At 45.2% G+C, this 18,560-nt stretch overlaps 1 protein-coding gene across 1 annotated transcript in view; it reads left to right on the forward strand.

The window, feature by feature from the left end:
* Positions 1 to 18,560, forward strand: part of AGMO (alkylglycerol monooxygenase) — a 375,267-nt gene that overhangs the window by 186,225 nt on the left and 170,482 nt on the right. The window contains exon 5 of the mRNA XM_063925088.1: positions 14,701 to 14,796. Within this exon, the coding sequence (XP_063781158.1) occupies positions 14,701 to 14,796 (96 nt within the window). The remainder of the gene's footprint in view (positions 1 to 14,700; positions 14,797 to 18,560) is intronic.

The following is an 18,560-nucleotide window of genomic DNA, read 5'->3' on the forward strand; positions in this document are numbered from 1 at the left end:
GCAGCTAGCGAGCGAACAACTCGGAATGAGGGCCTATATGAAGCTACTACAAAACCATTGCAACTAGGCAGATCTATGGGGATCAGTACTAAATGCCGCCGGCCGGAATCCCGGCGGTCGAAATACCGACGCCGGAATCCCGACCACACAATCCCGACAGGGGTAGCGAGCGGAACGCAGCCCCTTGTGGGCACGGTGCCTCGCTACGCTCGGCACACTATTATATTCTCCCTCTATGGGTGTCGTGGACACCCACGGAGGGAGAATATGTCGGGATTGTGGCGGTCGGGATTCCGGCGTTGGTATTTCGACCGCCGGGATTCCTGCCGGCGGCATCTTGACCGCATCCCGATCTATGTAGGAGTCCAGCCACACCCTACATAGATCTGCTCAGTCACTCCCAATGCTGATTATTTCTCTGACAATTAATTTGCAAGTGTCATACCCAGGATTAGAACCCACAACCTATTACACTGGAAGCATGCACCTTACTGATGGAGATATTTGCTCTTGCATAGGAAGTGTGAGAATTCTAATTATATGAAGTTACTTGTAATTGTCAGAGAAATAACTTCATATAGTTAGAATTCTCATGTTTCCTTTATAGGAGCAAATAGCTTCATCAGTAAGGTGTCTGCTTCCTGTGTATCTATAATAAAGAGGGTGTGATTTGTAAGGTGTAGTCAGTGGCGTCACAAGGCGGGTGCGGGGGGTGCGGCCCGCACCTGGGTGTGACGCCTGGAGGAGGGTGACACCAAATGTCAGCTCCTCCGCACTGACAGGAACCAGGTGCTGCAGTGAGAAAGTCTCCTACAGCACCCGGCTCCGGTCACAGAAGAGGAGCCGACAGCGGACGGAGACTGGCTCTGGGGGAAGCCCAGCATCTCCGGAAATGCTGTGCACGCCCCCAGAGTGACGATTCTGGGATCCCAGCGAAGCCACGCCCCCTAAATACAAGACCACGCCCCCTTTCGGGCGCGCACCGGGTGTCACCACACCCGGTGACGCCTCTGGGTGTAGTGACTAGTGGGGAAGTCGACTACGGAAGAGATACCGGCTGCTGTCAATTAACTTCATTGATTAATGTCGCTGAACACATAGAACAGGAGGAGAGGTGCCCCCCTTCAAAGCAGGAGCCCGGCGGCAGCTGACTCCATTGCCTCCCAGAGTTCTGCCTCTGACAGTAGGGCTGGTGCAGGACAAGGAATGAAAAAAACATACATGCAAAGGCTGACGCCAATTGAACTTTTTTTTTTATATTACTTGTACAACCTGTAGCAACTCCAACTGTTGTATAACTACAAGTCCCAGCATGCCTTTCCAAGCTAAGGCAACCCATGCACTGTACATACTTTATCACAGGCAAACACTGGGAGGAGTAGTTTAATATATTGCCACGTCATATGCCTGTACTGTGGCCAGCACCGCTGTAAGGTTTCTCTGCATCCTAGGCAAAGCATCAGCCTAGTGCCCCATAACTGAAAACCCCCCCTGTGAGCAGGTCTGCAGAAGGATTGTATAAACAGTCTGATCTGACGAGGATTGGACAAGTGTGTACGCAGATTAAATAAAGCACAGTAAAAGCATTATTTAAACAGAACCTACTAGTCTGCAATCTCTATAACATGGGTGTCTAATTAGTAAAATAAAAATAATAATGTCAGTTAAAATAAGAATTTACTTACCGATAATTCTATTTCTCGTAGTCCGTAGTGGATGCTGGGGACTCCGTCAGGACCATGGGGAATAGCGGGCTCCGCAGGAGACAGGGCACATCTAAAAAGCTTTTTAGGTCACATGGTGTGTACTGGCTCCTCCCCCTATGACCCTCCTCCAAGCCTCAGTTAGGTACTGTGCCCGGACGAGCGTACACAATAAGGAAGGATCTTGAATCCCGGGTAAGACTCATACCAGCCACACCAATCACACCGTACAACTTGTGATCTGAACCCAGTTAACAGTATGATAACAAAACGAAGTAGCCTCTGAAAGATGGCTCACAACAATAGTAATAACCCGATTTTTGTAACAATAACTATGTACAAGCATTGCAGACAATCCGCACTTGGGATGGGCGCCCAGCATCCACTACGGACTACGAGAAATAGAATTATCGGTAAGTAAATTCTTATTTTCTCTAACGTCCTAGTGGATGCTGGGGACTCCGTCAGGACCATGGGGATTATACCAAAGCTCCCAAACGGGCGGGAGAGTGCGGATGACTCTGCAGCACCGAATGAGAGAACTCCAGGTCCTCCTTAGCCAGAGTATCAAATTTGTAAACTTTTACAAACGTGTTCTCCCCTGACCACGTAGTTGCTCGGCAAAGTTGTAATGCCGAGACCCCTCGGGCAGCCGCCCAAGATGCGCCCACTTTCCTAGTGGAGTGGGCCTTTACAGATTTAGGCTGTGGCAGGCCTGCCACAGAATGTGCAAGTTGGATTGTGCTACAGATCCAACGTGCAATCGTCTGTTTAGACGCAGGAGCACCCATCTTGTTGGATGCATACAATATAAACAGCAAGTCAGACTTTCTGACTCCAGCCGTCCTAAACTATATATATATAAATATATTTTTAGGGTCCTGACAACGTCTAGTAACTTGGAGTCCTCCAAGTCCCTAGTAGCCGCAGGCACCATAATAGGTTGTTTCAGGTGAAAACCTGACACCCCCTTAGGAAGAAAACTGGAGACGAGTCCCAGTTCTGCCCTGTCCGAATGGAAAATTAAATATGGCTTTTATAAGACAAAGCCGCCCATTCTGACAATCGCCTGGCCGAGGCCAGGACCAACAGCATGGTCACTGTCCATGTGAGATATTGGTCAACAGCATGTTCACTTTCCATGTGAGATATTTCAAATCCACAGATTTGAGCGGTTCAAACCAATATGATTTTAAGGAATCCCAACACTATGTTGAGATCACACGGTGCCACTAAAGGCACAAAAAAGGGGTGTATATGCAATACTCCCTTGACAATCTGGACTTCAGGAACTGAAGTCAATTCTTTCCGGAAGAAATTCTACAGGGCCGAAACTTAAAACCTTAAAGAACCCCAATTTTAGGCTCAAAACACTCCTGCTTTCAGGAAGTGTAGAAATCGACCTAGTTGAATTTTCTTCGTGGGGCCTTCCTGGCCTCACCCACGCAACATATTTTCACCACATGTGGTGATGACGTTGTGCGGTCACCTCCTTCCTGGCTTTGACCAGGGTAGGTATGACCTCTTATGGAATGCCTTTTTCCTTCAGGATCCGGCATTCAACCGCCATGCCGTCAAACGCAGCCGCGGTAAGTCTTGGAATAGACATGGTACCTGCTGAAGCAAGTCCCTTCTTAGCTCCCCAGGCCCTTAGTCCTCTGTGAGCATCTCTTGAAGTTCCGGGTACCAAGTCCCTCTTGGCCAATCCGGAGTCACGAGTATAGTTCATACTCCTCTATGTCTTATAATTCTCAATACCTTGGTTATGAGAAGCAGAGGAGGGAACACATACACCGACTGTTACACCCACGGTGTTACCAGGACATCCACAGCTATCGCCTGAAGGTCTCATGACCTGGCGCAATACCTGTCCCGTTTTTTGTTCGGGCGGGACGCCATCATTTCCACCTTTGGTCTTTGCCAATGGTTCACAATCATGCGGAAAAACTTCCCTATGAAGTTCCCACTCTCCCGGGTGGAGGTCATGCCTGCTGAGGAAGTCTGCTTCCCAGTCGTCCACTCCCGGAGAGAACACTGCTGACAGTGCTATCACATGATTTTCCGCCTAGCGAAAAATCCTTGCAGTCTTTTCACTGCCCTCCAGCTTCTTGTGCCGCCCTTTCTGTTTACGTGGGCGACTGCCGTGATGTTATCCCACTGGATCAATACCGGCTGACCTTGAAGCAGAGGTCTTGCTAAGTTTAGAGCATTATAATTTTGCTCTTAACTCCATCTATGTGGAGAGAATTCTCCAGACTTGATCACACTTTCCTGGAAATTTTTTCCCTGTGTGACTGCTCCCCAGCCTCTCAGGCTGGCCTCCGTGGTCACCAGCATCCAATCCTGAATGCTGAATCTGTGGCCCTCTAGAAGATGAGCACTCTGTAATCACCACAGGAGAGACACCCTTGTCCTTAGATATAGGGTTATCCGCTGATGCATCTGAAGATGCGATCCGGACCATTTGTCCAGCAGATCCCACTGAAGAGTTCTTGCGTGAAATCTGCCGAATGGAATTGCTTCGTAATAAGCCACCATTTTTACCAGGACTCTTGTGCACTGATGCACTGACACTTTTCCTGGTTTTAGGAGGATCCCGATTAGCTCGGATAACTCCCTGGCTTTCTCCTCTGGGAGAAACACCTTTTTCTGGACTGTGTCCAGAATCATCCCTAGGAACAGTAGACGTGTCCTCGGAAAAGCTGCGATTTTGGAATATTTAGAATCCACTCGTGCTGTCGTAGAACTATTAAAGATAGTGCTACTCCGACCTCCAACTGTTCTCTGGACCTTGCCCTTATCAGGGAAGCGTACCAGTTTCTTTTAAGAAGAATCATCATTTCGGCCAATACCTTGGTAAAGACCCGTGGCGCCGTGGACAATCCAAACGGCAGCGTCTGAACTGATAGTGACAGTTCTGTACCACGAACCTGAGGTACCCTTGGTGAGAAGGGCAATTTTGGACATGTAGGTAAGTGTCCCTGATATCCAGTGACACCATATCGTCCCCTTCCTGGTTCGCTATCACTGCTCTGAGTGACTCCATCTTGATTTGAACGCTTGTATGTAAGTGTTCAAATATTTCAGATCTCACCGAGCCGTTTGGCTTCAGTACCACAATATAGTGTGGAATATTACCCCCTCCCTTGTTGTAGGAGGGGTACTTTGATTATCCCCTGCTGGGAATACAGCCTGTGAATTGTTTCCAATACTACCTCCCTGTCGGAGGTAGACGTTGGTAAAACAGACTTCCGGAACTTGTGAGGAGGAGACATCTCGAATTTCCAATGTACACCTGGGATACTACATGTAGGATCCAGGAGTCCCCTTGCAAGTGAGCCCACTGCGTGCTGAAACTCTTGAGATGACCCCCTGCCGCACCTGAGTCCGCTTGTACTGCCCCAGCGTCATGCTGCGGACTTGGCAGAAGCTGTGAAGGGCTTCTGTTCCTGGGAATGGGCTGCTTGCTGCAGTCTTCTTCCCTTTCCTCTACCCCTGAGCAGATATGACTGGCCTTTGCCCGCCTGCCCGTATGGAGACGAAAGGACTGAGACTGAAAAGACTGTGTCCTTTTCTGTTGAGATGTGACTCGGGGTAACAAAAGGTGGATTTTTCAGCTGTTGCCATGGCCACCAGGTCCGATGGACCGCCCCTTTATACGGCAATACTTCCATGTGCCGTCTGGAATCTGCCTCACCTGACCACTGTCGTGTCTTCGTCTGGCAGATATGGACATCACATTTACTCTTGATGCCAGAATGCAAATATCCCTCTGCGCATCACGCATATATAGAAATGCATCCTTAAAATGCTCTATAGACAATAAAATCTTGTCCCTGTCAAGGGTATCAAAATTTTCAGTCAGGAAATCCGACCAAGCCCCCTCAGCGCTGCACATCCAGTCTGAGGCGATTGCTGGTCGTAGTATAACACCAGTATGTGTGTATATACTTCTTAGGCTATTTTTCAGCTTCTTATCAGCTGGCTCCTTGAGGGCGGCCGTATCTGGAGACGGTAACGCCACTTGTTTTTATAAGCGTGTGAGCGCCTTATCCACCCTAAGGTGTGTTTCCCAACTCGCCCTTACTTCTGGCGGGAAAGGGTATACCGCCCATAACTTTCTATCGGAGGAACCCCACGTATCACCACACACTTCATTTAATTTATCTGATTCAGGCAAAACTACAAGTAGTTTATTCACACCCTACAAAATACCCTTATTTGTGGTACTTGTAGTATCAGAAATATGTAACACCTCCTTCATGCCCTTAACATGTAACGTGTGGCCCTAAAGGAAAATACGTTTGTTTCTTCACCGTCGACACTGGAGTCAGTGTCCGTGAGGTAAATGGGCGTTTTTACAAGCCCCTGACGGTGTCTGAGACGCCTGGACAGGTACTAATTTGTTTGCCGGTCGTCTCATGTCGTCAACCGGCTTGCAGCGTGTTGACATGATCACGTACTTCCACAAGTAAGCCATCCATTCTGGTGTCGACTCCCTAGAGAGTGACATCACCATTACAGGCAATTTGCTCCGCCTCCTCACCAACATTTTCCTCATACATGTCGACACACACGTACCGACTTACAGCACACACACAGGGAATGCTCTGATAGAGGACAGGACCCACTAGCCCTTTGGGGAGACAGAGGGAGAGTTTGCCAGCACACACCAAAATGCTATAATTATACAGGGACAACCTTTATATAAGTGTTCCTCCCTTATAGCATTTAATATATATTTATATCGCCAAATCAGTGCCCCCCCTCTCTGTTTTAACCCTGTTTCTGCAGTGCAGTGCAGGGGAGAGCATGGGAGCCTTCCCCTCAGCCTTTCTGTGAGGGAAAATGGCGCTGTGTGCTGAGGAGAATAAGCTCCGCCCCTTTATCGGCGGGCTTTTCCTCCCGGTTTTTTAAGAACTGGCCTGGGTTAAAATACATACATATAGCCTTAATGGCTATATGTGATGTATTTATTTTGCCAAATAGGTATTTATATTGCTGCCCAGGGCGCCCCCAGCAGCGCCCTGCACCCTCCGTGACCATGTCAGTGAGCCGTGTGACAACAATGGCGCACAGCTGCAGTGCTGTGCGCTACCTCTCTGAAGACTGTGAAGTCTTCTGCCGCCTGTTTCCGGACCTCCGTCTCTGCCGTCTTCAGCGTCTGTAAGGGGGATCGGCGGCGCGGCTCCGGGACGAACCCCAGGCTGACCTGTGTTCCGACTCCCTCTGGAGCTCAGTGTCCAGTAGCCTAAGATCCCAATCCATCCTGCACGCAGGTGAGTTGGAGATCTCTCCCCTAAGTCCCTCGTTGCAGTGATCCTGTTGCCAGCAGGAATCACTGAGTGAAAACCTAAAAAAAACTTTTCCAAACAGCTCTTTAAGAGAGCCATCCAGATTGCACCCTTCTCGGATGGGCACAAAAACCTAACTGAGGCTTGGAGGAGGGTCATAGGGGGAGGAGCCAGTACACACCATGTGACCTAAAAAGCTTTTTAGATGTGCCCTGTCTCCTGCGGAGCCCGCTATTCCCCATGGTCCTGACGGAGTCCCCAGCATCCACTAGGACGTTAGAGAAATTAAAGCTAAAGTATAAAGAGAATCTTTAATTATTCAGCCTACAGTTGTTCTAACCGTTTATGGAAATGTATGTCAGTACAAGTTACTCTGTGTCACTTAGGTCATCGGACAGCTGTGAGACCATGGCGCAAATGTATCAAACCTTCTAAAGAGTGGACTTGTGAAGAAGCGCCCATATAAACCAATCGGCTTCAACCTACCAGTTTGTAGAATGTACTTGATAAATGCCAGCTAGAATCTGATTGGTTGTTATTGGCAACTTCTACACTGGTTCGCCTCTTTGGAAATTGACTTGTGTGCTGCTACTGTCCCTGGGGAAGCAGTACTTTCCAGAACACTTGGAGAGTATTGGTAAAAAAAAGCCAGTGCAGCTTTAGCCCCACGGAAACAAGGAAACCTGTGCTCCAACCTGACCAGTTATTACAGGAGCTTACAAACAGGGCTGTTTCTAGCCAATTTGGCTCCCAGTGCGAGATTTAAAAATGCGCCCCCCCATGACAGAAAAAAATGTGCCCCCCCCCCCACACACCTAGATAAAAAAAACAACAACTTTCGTGCGCACCCGCCAAGGGGGCGTGGCCTCATCTAAATGGGTGTGGTCTCGTCTGAAAAGACTACCTCACAATCCAGTTTTTGACCCTGCTCCAACAGATCACGACCACCACAGGAAAAAAAAATTCTACCATATTAAGCCCCACACAGTAATGCCCCCTGTACCATATTATGCCACACACCGCAATGCCCTTGATACATTAAATCCCCACACTACGGCAGGCAAGAGTCCCCATTTCACACATTACGGCAGGTGTCCCCATTTTACACATTGAGAGAGAGAGAGAGAGAATACTTACAGAGGCGATTACCGCTCTTCGGCCCGCCTCACCAGTCGCTCCTCGCGCTGGGCTTTCACTCTTCCTAACTTGGATCCCCCTCTGTACTCCGCTCGGGGGGGGGGGGGGGGGGAGGGAGTTTCGCGGAGTAACGGGGTTGCGCCGTGACGTAACGATGCAACAGCGTCATTCCGTGAAACTCCGCCCCCCGAGCGGGTTACTCAGGGAGAAATAGGAGACGGAAGCAGGGAGCCACAGTTAGTACCGCGGCGGGCGCCCAGTGCGGTTGCACTGCTCGCCTGCCTCAAGAAACGGCCCTGCTTACAAACAACGAGCTCTCAGTGAAACACGGCTTGCGCATTGTGTTATAGATCAGCACAGTGCAGAATGCCTGGAAGCTGTGAGATACTTTGCAAATCACAGAAATTGGACACAGAGCGAGTGGAAGAAAAATCAGTTCAAAACTGACCAAATGTTGCCAGTAAGTGGTGAGCAGCGGATCAGACCCACCTGCAGCTCATTATTACAACTTAAACTCCATGTAAAATATTGCACTTGTAACGTGTCCCCCCTTCCCCGGAGATATCCTGTAACTGGACCTGGAGAGTGAGGATTATATCTGTGTATTGCAGGAATCTCACTCTGGGTTCATCTGTGTATATCTGAGTCCATTATTTTCCTCACCTTGGGTTAAAATGTGAAGCCTGCAATGGAATACATTTACTCCCCAGCTGGAAACACTTTTCGATACTAAGTGCCGAGCAGCGTGTTGCGATAAACCAGCACTATTTTATACCCTGGCTGCTTAAATATGACTTATACATAGGTTTGCTTGCTGGTTACATTATAATTGTGTAGGTATATATAACGTATGCAAGAATCTTATGTATAAATATTACCATTATTATATTAAATATATCGTAATCTGCTTCATATTCAATGTTCAAATTATTATTTACAATACATAATAATGCAGTAATATAATTACAGGAAATAATATTGTCATGATACAATGTTTATGAAATATAGGGGCCATCTGGGCCCCGATAAATAAGTATCCAACTCGCTGCGAGTAGCAGCGGTGGATATAAAGTCGCCGGAGCAATTCAACATTGCTCCAGTGCAGAGACAGCTGATCCGAAACATCCCAGCTCTCTTTTGGTGCCCCCCTCCCGCCGCCGGAAGTACCTGTTTGCAACGCATGGATACGGCACGACGCTGCACGCTGTGCCCATGCGTCCGCGCGCCTGTGCCGAGAGAATGCCAGTGCCAAGTTCGGCCCCCAGTCCTTCTGGCAGAAGGAGCCAAACAGGGGAGGAGGATCCAAAAGGATCCCTCTTTGCAACTGGGAACAAATGTGCAGAAACAAATGCCATCTGCAGATGGCAAAGGTAATCCTATTTTTTCAGAGCTTGATGAATTAAGGTTCCCATACTAGTTAGTGTATGGGGACAGTAGGCTAGATCAGGACTGAATGGTAAGTTGGAGATATCTGTGACACCTCCTGCATTACTTTTATAATAAATGACTCTGAAACTTATTGGGGGTCATTCCGAGTTGATCGCTAGCTGCCGTTGTTCGCAGCACAGCGATCAGGCTAAAAAATGGCTTTTCTGCGCATGCGTATGCACCACAATGCGCACACGCGACGTACGGGTACAAAGCCCGTTGTTGTTTTGCACAGGTTCTAGCAAAGTTTTCAGTCGCACTGACGGCCGCAAGAAGATTGACAGGAAGGGGGCGTTTCTGGATGTCAACTGACCAACACAGGCATGGCTGGGCATTTGCTGGGCGGGTGTATGACGTCAAATCTGGACACGAATAGGCTGAAGGGATCGCAAGCGTGAAGTAGGTTCAGAGCTACTCTGAAACTGCACAAACTGTTTTTGCAGAGCTCGGCTACACAGGCGTTCGCACTTCTGCTAAGCTAAAATACACTCCCCAGTGGGCGGCGGCATAGCGTTTGCACGGCTGCTAAAACTAGCTAGCGAGCGATCAACTCGGAATGACCCCCATTTTTAGGATGCTCAGTATTTCCGCAACCTTGTAAAACGTAAGAGGCCACTGATCACATACAGTTTATATTTCCAATAATAATGATAATATTCAATGTGTGAATAGACAGTGCTGATTGTGCTTGCTACATATAACCTGACGTTGCTGCATAATTTTAGACCCGGAAGAGATTCACAATTCTGTATCTAAATTTAAATAAATAAATAAAATCAAGTTCTTACAAATTCACCCACATATCCATCGGCTTCCCGAGCGCGTTTAACATGGGTGATAATGTACATCAAACACAAACATGTTTAACTGGCATTTACAACCAGTGTTAAGGACCTGACGGGAGCACACTGTAGGATTCCCCAATGCATCCACTTGTAGTAAACAAAGGGCCTAATTCAGACCTGATCGCCGCTGTGCGTTTTCACACAGCAGCCAATCAGGTCATGCCACATGGCGCATGCCAGATGGGCAACGGCCGCCTCAGCCCTGCGATCGCCTCTGCCTGATTGACAGGCAGAGGCGGTCGCTGGGCGGGAGGTGGCGGGCCAGCGGCATTTGGCCGCCGTTTTAGGGGCTCGGTTCAGGCAACCGTGCGGGAGGGACGATCCGCAGCAGCTGCGTGATGTCACACGCAGCCGCAGCGACCCAGACAGCGACGAGTAACTCCCTGCCAGAGCGCAGGAGCTGTGCAGGTAGGGAGCTACTCGTCAAGTACAAAAGCATCGCCGCTGTGCGATGCTTTTGTACTTGTGCAGCGGGGTAGTGTCTGACATGCGGGGCGGACTAGCCCTGTGCTGGGCGTACACCCACATGTCAGGGAAGCTGATCGTAGATGTGCTAAATTTAGTACATCTACGATCAGGTCTGAATTAGGGCCCTCATTCCGAGTTGTTCGCTCGCAAGCTGCTTTTAGCAGCTTTGCACACGCTAAGCCGCCGCCTACTGGGAGTGAATCTTAGCTTCTTAAAATTGCGAACGAAAGATTCGCAATATAGCGAAAAGACATCTCTGTGCAGTTTCTGAGCAGCTCGAGACTTACTCTTCCAGTGCGATCAGTTCAGTGCTTGTCGTTCCTGTTTTGACGTCATAAACACACCCAGCGTTCGCCCAGACACTCCTCCGTTTCTCCAGCCACTGCCGCGTTTTTCCCAGAAACGGTAGCGTTTTTTCGCACACTCCCATAAAACGGCCAGTTTCCGCCCAGAAACACCCACTTCCTGTCAATCACATTACGATCACCAGAACGAAGAAAAAACCGTGAGTAAAAAACCTAACTGCATAGCAAATTTACTTTGCGCAGTCGCACTGCGGACATTGCGCATGCGCAATAAGCGGAAAATTGCTGCGATGCGAAAAAAATTACAGAGCGAACAACTCGGAATGACCCCCTAGGCCCAAAATGCGAAGTGATGCAGATGGCTCTACTGCAATACTTGTAAATGCACCTTATAAATGACTGTGGTACCATGGTAATTAAAATATAATTAGTGATTAATTAGATATTGCCGGTAAAAAAACTAAGAAAAGTTATCACTAAAACAGAAGAGATGTGTGTAAGTTCTGTCTTTTGCGCTGTGTAAGGGTTTGTGTTGTATACAGGACAGAACATTATATATACAGCTCCAGAACTTGTGAAACCTCCAAGCAGTATCCATTCCCTCTGCTACTGGCAGATTTGTTATTTCTGTATTTCAAGTGGTTGCACTCTATGCTGTAAGATCTCCAGTGTAGTTTTGTATTTCATCCCTGGCTTGGTTTAATACATTTATTTAGTTTAAGTCCATTAGGGCTTGTACAACACTGGCATTGAAAAATATTGCTTAAGCGTAGACAGAACCTGGCACTTTGTCGTAATAAACAGAGTGTTCATTAATGGCCCCCCAGGTTCTCTGCGGCACAACGTGTTGTCGCGTGTTACTTCCTTACTGGAACCTTCCCCCCAGTATCTGCACTACATTTACAATATGCAGAGATTACAGGTCTGTTCACTTATATTAGTATTTAGGCTGCATAGAGTGAAATAACTTAAAATATTGTTTATTGAGTTCTATCTTTATTATGCTATTATGGTAAAATCACAGTCTATTTAATTTAGGTTTGTTTTTGTTTTTTTCTACCACTTTCTTGTTAGCCTGCAGTTTTCTTTAAATGTTGTAAAAAATTGTTGTATATAAATGATCTTAGTTTCTGTATTCACTGTGTATATATACTGTATGTGCACTTTTGTCTAACACCCATTGCATGACCTGATAAAAAGTCCAGCAGGCCTGGAAACGTTGTCACTTGTATACATGCAATGCTGTAATTGAATAATACATCAATATCTAATGTATCTACAGTATCTATCTATATCTATCTATCTATCTATCTATCTATCTATCTATCTATCTATCTATCTATCTATCTACCTAGGTAGCACGGATGGTGTAATGGTTAGCATTACTGCTTCACAACACTGAGGTCATGGGTTAAATTGCCACCATGGCCCTAACTGTGTGGAGTTTGTATATTCTCCCCGTGATTGCATGGGCTTCCGCCGGGTATTCCGGTCTCCTCCCACAAACCAAAAATAAGTAGGTTAATTGGCTCCCAACAAAAGGAACCCTAGCATGAATGTGTCTGCCTGTACATGTGATAGGGCATGGGCAAACGCTGGGGTGGGTGGGGGGGTGGGGGGGTTCCAGATCCCCAGGAACCCCCCTTCTGTTGGCAAGGGGCTCAAATTATGAGAACAATAGAAATGGTATATAATACGATTACTAGAGCTGCAGTTTAAGGGACAGAGCAGAGCTGCTGCATAAGCCCAGTGGTAGCACCTTCTTCTACCAGGTTTGCCGTATGTGTGGAACTGAATTCTCAATCAGTGCACTGGACGAGCGAGTAGCTCCCAGGAAGAAGAGACAGGAGCCTTACCATGAGGTACTTGGAAAGTGGTTCTATTATGTTTATGTATTTATTATGGTATGTTTAACTTTTTCCTGACTCTATATATATATATATATATATATATATATATATATATATATAAATAGATTATTTAAATTAGAGATGAGCGGGTGCGGATGTAACGCCTGAATTCATGGCAGTTTGGTTTTATCCGGATTTTTCTTATTGGCTATCAAAAACATGTGACATCCGTGAGCCAATAAGATGCCGTTTTGAGATCCGAGTAAATCCGAGTCAAACCGAACCCACTCTTCTCTAATTTAAATGTTGGATACAGCCTATACTAGAGACTGTCTATAGTGTTATATATTAACACTGTATTGCATATGGCATCCAGTGTATAAAAAGATCAATTCTTACATTAATGTCCAGGGTCAGTACTCGGTCCCCCAGACTCCCACACTTGCTCTAATGTTCCGCAGAGCGGGAGATTATGGACGGCATTTGAAAACTCCTCTCTAGAAAATCTGCATTTGCCACTGTAGGGAATATTGACTGTGAGCTCCACTGGGGCAGGGACTGATGCAAATTGCCAAATAATCTCTGTAAAGCGCTGCGGAAATTGTGTGGTCTATATAAATAACTCCAAAAAATAAATAGAGATATACATAAACATATATTTGGGGGGATGTTTATGTGTGCTTATAGATTGTAAACTTGCGAGCAGGGCCCTCCTACCTCTATGTCTGTCTGTCTGTCTGTCTTTACCCAGTTTTGTTCTATTACTATTGTTCTAATTGTAAAGCGCAACGGAATATGCTGCGCTATATAAGAAACTGCTAATAAATAAATAAATGTGTGTAGAAAGAAATACATATAATACATTCATCTATAGGAAGACTCAGTAATGTTTTGAAAGTATATACGATTATTTATTTTTACAAAACAAATCACTCCAATATATGCTAGGTACTGGGGCGTGCAGCGCAGGTGAGTCTCTCCCCGGGGTAAGAATCGATACAGGGCTTAGGGATGGTGTGGGGGAGCTGGGAATACAGCGTGGTCATTGGGGAGAGACAGACTGTGGGATGTGTGGGGGAGGAAGGAGAGCTATACATATTAATATATAATATAAGCTATATAAGAAACGGTTAATATATATATATTTTTCTATATACACATATTATTTTATATAATATATTTCTATATACACATATTATTTTATATAAAATATATATATATATATATATATACACTGTATATATATGTATGTGTATATGTATATATATATATATATATATATACACACACACACACACACTATACAGATAGCTGGGTGGATAGAGGTTGCAAAAGTATAGTATCACAACAATATATATATATTAATTTTTCTTTGTCATCCAGATGGTCCATTGGCCTACGGCAAGTGAATAACAAACAAGTGCCATACTTGGATTATTGTATTGCATATTGGGTTGCTCGCTCTCTCTCTCTCTCTCTCTCTCTCTCTCTCTCTCTCTTTCTCTCTCTCTATATATATATATATATATATATATATACACACATATAGATAGATAGATAGATAGATACTGTGAAAGTATAATAGTACAACTATATATACATATGTATATATATTTATTTAATTTGTTTATTTTATTTAATGTATATTTCTATTTTCCTTTGTCTTCCAGATGGTCTATTGGCCTATGGCATTTTTCATTCCTCCGTCGGTGTTCGCTGTCCATCTCCAGTTTAACCTGCTCTACCAGTTCTGGATACACACTGAGGTGACCCGTTTCCTCTATTCCTTGCGCAGCCCATAGCCCAGGGCACTGTCTTGGAAATCACTAGGAACTGATTTATTGTGTACGAGAAATCTTTGTCTGACTCCTTTAAAGAAAAACATCTGTTGGTTTTTTTCTTTCTTTTTTTTTTTTTAGTTCTTTTACTAAATATATTGCTAAGTTTATAAGGAACAATGAGACCAGTTGGTCTCAATTAGATAACATTCTTTTGTTAAATCTGTATAATATCAAACCCCTTTCTATTCCATGTAACATGTGTCTGTATCTTGTAACATTTTAGACCCTGATAGGAGAACACATTTTAAATGGTTTTCTTTGCCAAGATACAAAGTGTAACCCAGGCAAGATTTTTCCGATAAATATAACCCAAGATGCTTATTTTATAGTTCTCATAATTCCCATTATTTGTACTGGAAATTAATGACTTAATAAGGGTGTGGTACATTACTTATCATTGGCTGGGACCCACCTTTTACCTGTGACCTTAAAGGACCACAGAATCATAGCAATACTTAAAACATTTTAAAATTAAAATTGTGCAGTAAAATGGTAAAAATATTAGTAATCTTGTACAGTAGGTCATTATTACAGCAACCAGAGCTCACATTAATGTAATTAGCAAGTTTAACATTAATAGAATACTTCCGCAAACTAATGATAAATCACGTATTCATTGTCAAATCACATATTTGTAATATGGTCCGCATCATCATGTGACCTCTAATGGAGACTCTAATATAGAACATGTGTACTACCGGTTTTCCGGCACCCTCGGTTCCAGTGCTGTGCCGGATTATCCGTTTTGTCGGACTATCGGTGGTAAGCTGCTCCTACTGCTGACATTGGGAACATGGCCACGTCTGGCTGATAGCGCAAAGCCTTCTGGGAGTTGTAGTTTCTAGAATGCAGTAATCATGTAGAAGTAATAAAACTTCCTAAGTTCCCTGTGGTGGACCATGTAAGCGCTGTCCTGCTCCTCTTCCTCTTTCTTACATGTAAGGATGTACAGGTACACCACTGATTCCCCCCCTGCAGCCTAACTCCCCTCTGCAGCCTAACGCTAAATCCCCCCAGCCTAACTCTACCACCCAATCCCCCCCCCCCCCCACACACACCCCCCGACACCTACCTCCCCCTGCAACCTGATGTGTCCGGATTAAAAAAGGTGCCGGACCATCAGTTGCCGGAAAATCGGAGGTGCGTCTGTAGTATGGCTCAATTAAACAATAGTAGTAAGGCTCAATTACAGACACACAGTCAAATCCTATTACATCATAGGGCATTTGAAGAACCATTGCGTTAATGGAACCTTTTGTAGATCATATGACCTGTTAACTAAAATGGCACAATAAACAGTTTTGCAGAGAAGAGCAGCAGCCGGGGACATACAGTATAACAATATAGCCTCTGCCCCTCCCCCTCCCCCTCCCTCAATTCTCAGATATATACCGATATTTCGATGTATCAATTTCCAGATGTATCAGAATATAAATTTTATACATTTCTTTGGAAACATTTATCTCGGGAATATCGATGTTACTATTATTACTAGGGATTGTTAAATAGATTAAGGGGGGTTTCAATTAGCCATGAAAACACAGTAATTTACCACGATCAAACATTTCTCGGTTATCGCACGAAGAGTGCTATGAAAAGCGGCTCTTCACGGGTATTCCCCCTGCCACGATTCGACCTATTCAATCGCAAATGCACAAAAAAACGGGATTCGTGTAATTATTCTTCCCGGCAAAACCAGAGAAAAGTGTAGGTGAAAATGGGGAAATCTGCCTGTACCTCCAGAAAAGCCAAACTAATATAGAAAACATTATAGAAGTCTATTATTGATCATAATAAAAAGATTTGGGGTACTTAAATTGTGTCAAATGGCTGTTATATGCGATTTTTCCAAAAAGTGTAAAAATGATAGAAAGCAGGTGTTTTTCAGCTATACTGTAAGTATATAATTTGGTCATTTAAAGGCACTTTCAAAAACTTCCACAAAAACTCCCACAATAACTCCCACCTGCAAGTATAAAAACACTTGTCCCACTCATAAAGCACCCCAGTATACCTGTCCCATACCTTGTACCCCAATTTCCATCATTTTGCACTTTTTGACCCCAAAAGTGACATGTCATTATTGGCTGATTAAAAATAATTAAAAACTACTAATTAGTTATTCATGGGGTTTCCCAGGGTTCTGAACCAAGGCACTCATTCCGAATTGATCGCATGTAGCAACTTTTTGCTGCTCGTTCGATCAACTAGAAGCCGCCTATGGGGGAGTGTATTTTAGTATAGCAGGGCTGCGATCGCTTGTGCAGCCCTGCTATGCTAAAAAAGTTTCCTGAAAAACAAGACCAAGGTCAGACCTACTTACCCTGTGCGACAGATCCAGCCACGAAGGTCCCGGGATTGACGTCAGACATCCACCCTCCAAACGCCTGGATCCGCCTGCGCTCGCCTCACCACGCCTTGAAAACTGTCAGTTGACACCCCGGAACGCCTCCCGCCTGTCAGTCTTCATGTGATCGCCGCTGCGATCACTTTCTGCGCAGCTGCAGTCCTGACCCGTTTGCACCGCAGCGAAGAAACGCTGCGTGCGAACGGGTCGGAATGACCCCCCCAAATCCCAACATTTTTACCATAAAATAAGGATTTTTTCCCAAGTTTGCACCCCCTCAGGAGCTGTAGAAAGGAAATTTGCACTGAACTGATGGAGAATTATCGCTTTTTGTTGACTACTGAATAGCGGCTTTTTCGCAGATCGCAATAAAACCACTGTTTTCATCACAAAAACAGCATTTTTCGGCTAATTAAATTCCCCTTAAAGTGTTAAAACTTAAAGTTCATAATACAGTAATAATAATAATAATAATTTTATTTATATAGCACTCTTTCTCCAATAGGACCCAAGGCGCTTAACAGATACATAGCATAATATAGTACAGAAAATAATGAAGTACATTTTCATAAAATACAGAAGCATGAAGATACTAAAAGGGACATTATGGAAATGCTTGAGTAAACAGAAAAGTCCTGAGTCTACTTTTGAAGGATTCTATAGTTGGGGCCTCTCGCACTGTGCGGGGAAGTGAGTTCCATAGAGTCGGAGCCGCATGACTAAAAGCTCGACCCCCAGATGAATTACGGTAGATTCTAGGTACTGCTAAAAGTCCTTCATCTACAGATCGCAGTAATCGAGTGGGGCAGTATGGGGTCAGAAGCTGTTTCAGGTACCTTGGGCCTTGGTCATGTAATGCTTTGAAACTCAGTAAGCCAATCTTGAAGATGATTCGCCATCGTACAGGCAGCCAGTGAAGGGAGTAGAGGATGGGTGTTATGTGGCTAGAACAGGGCTGGTTGGTTAATAGCCTGGCAGCTGTGTTTTGCACCAGCTGTAAGCGCTGCAATTCTTTTGCTGGTAGAACAAGGTAGAGGGCATTACAGTAGTCTAAACGAGATGATACAAATGCATGTATGACTTTTGGCATATCATCTGAGGGAATTAAGTGCTTGATTCTGGCTATGTTCCTCAGGTGAAAGAATGAGGATTTGATTGTGGCTGATATCTGATGTTTAAGTGTCAAGCCACCATCCAGGACAACGCCAAGATTCCACACACGATCACTGGTCTGTAATTCTGAATCCCCGAGTGTAAGTCCAGTTGGTTGGCTATGCTGCAGTCTTGTCCTTTGATGTTGCGGTCGTATCATAAGGACCTCTGTTTTATCCGGGTTCAGTCG

This window comes from Pseudophryne corroboree, chromosome 5, assembly GCF_028390025.1.
Source record: "Pseudophryne corroboree isolate aPseCor3 chromosome 5, aPseCor3.hap2, whole genome shotgun sequence".
Classification (NCBI taxonomy): Eukaryota; Metazoa; Chordata; class Amphibia; order Anura; family Myobatrachidae; genus Pseudophryne; species Pseudophryne corroboree.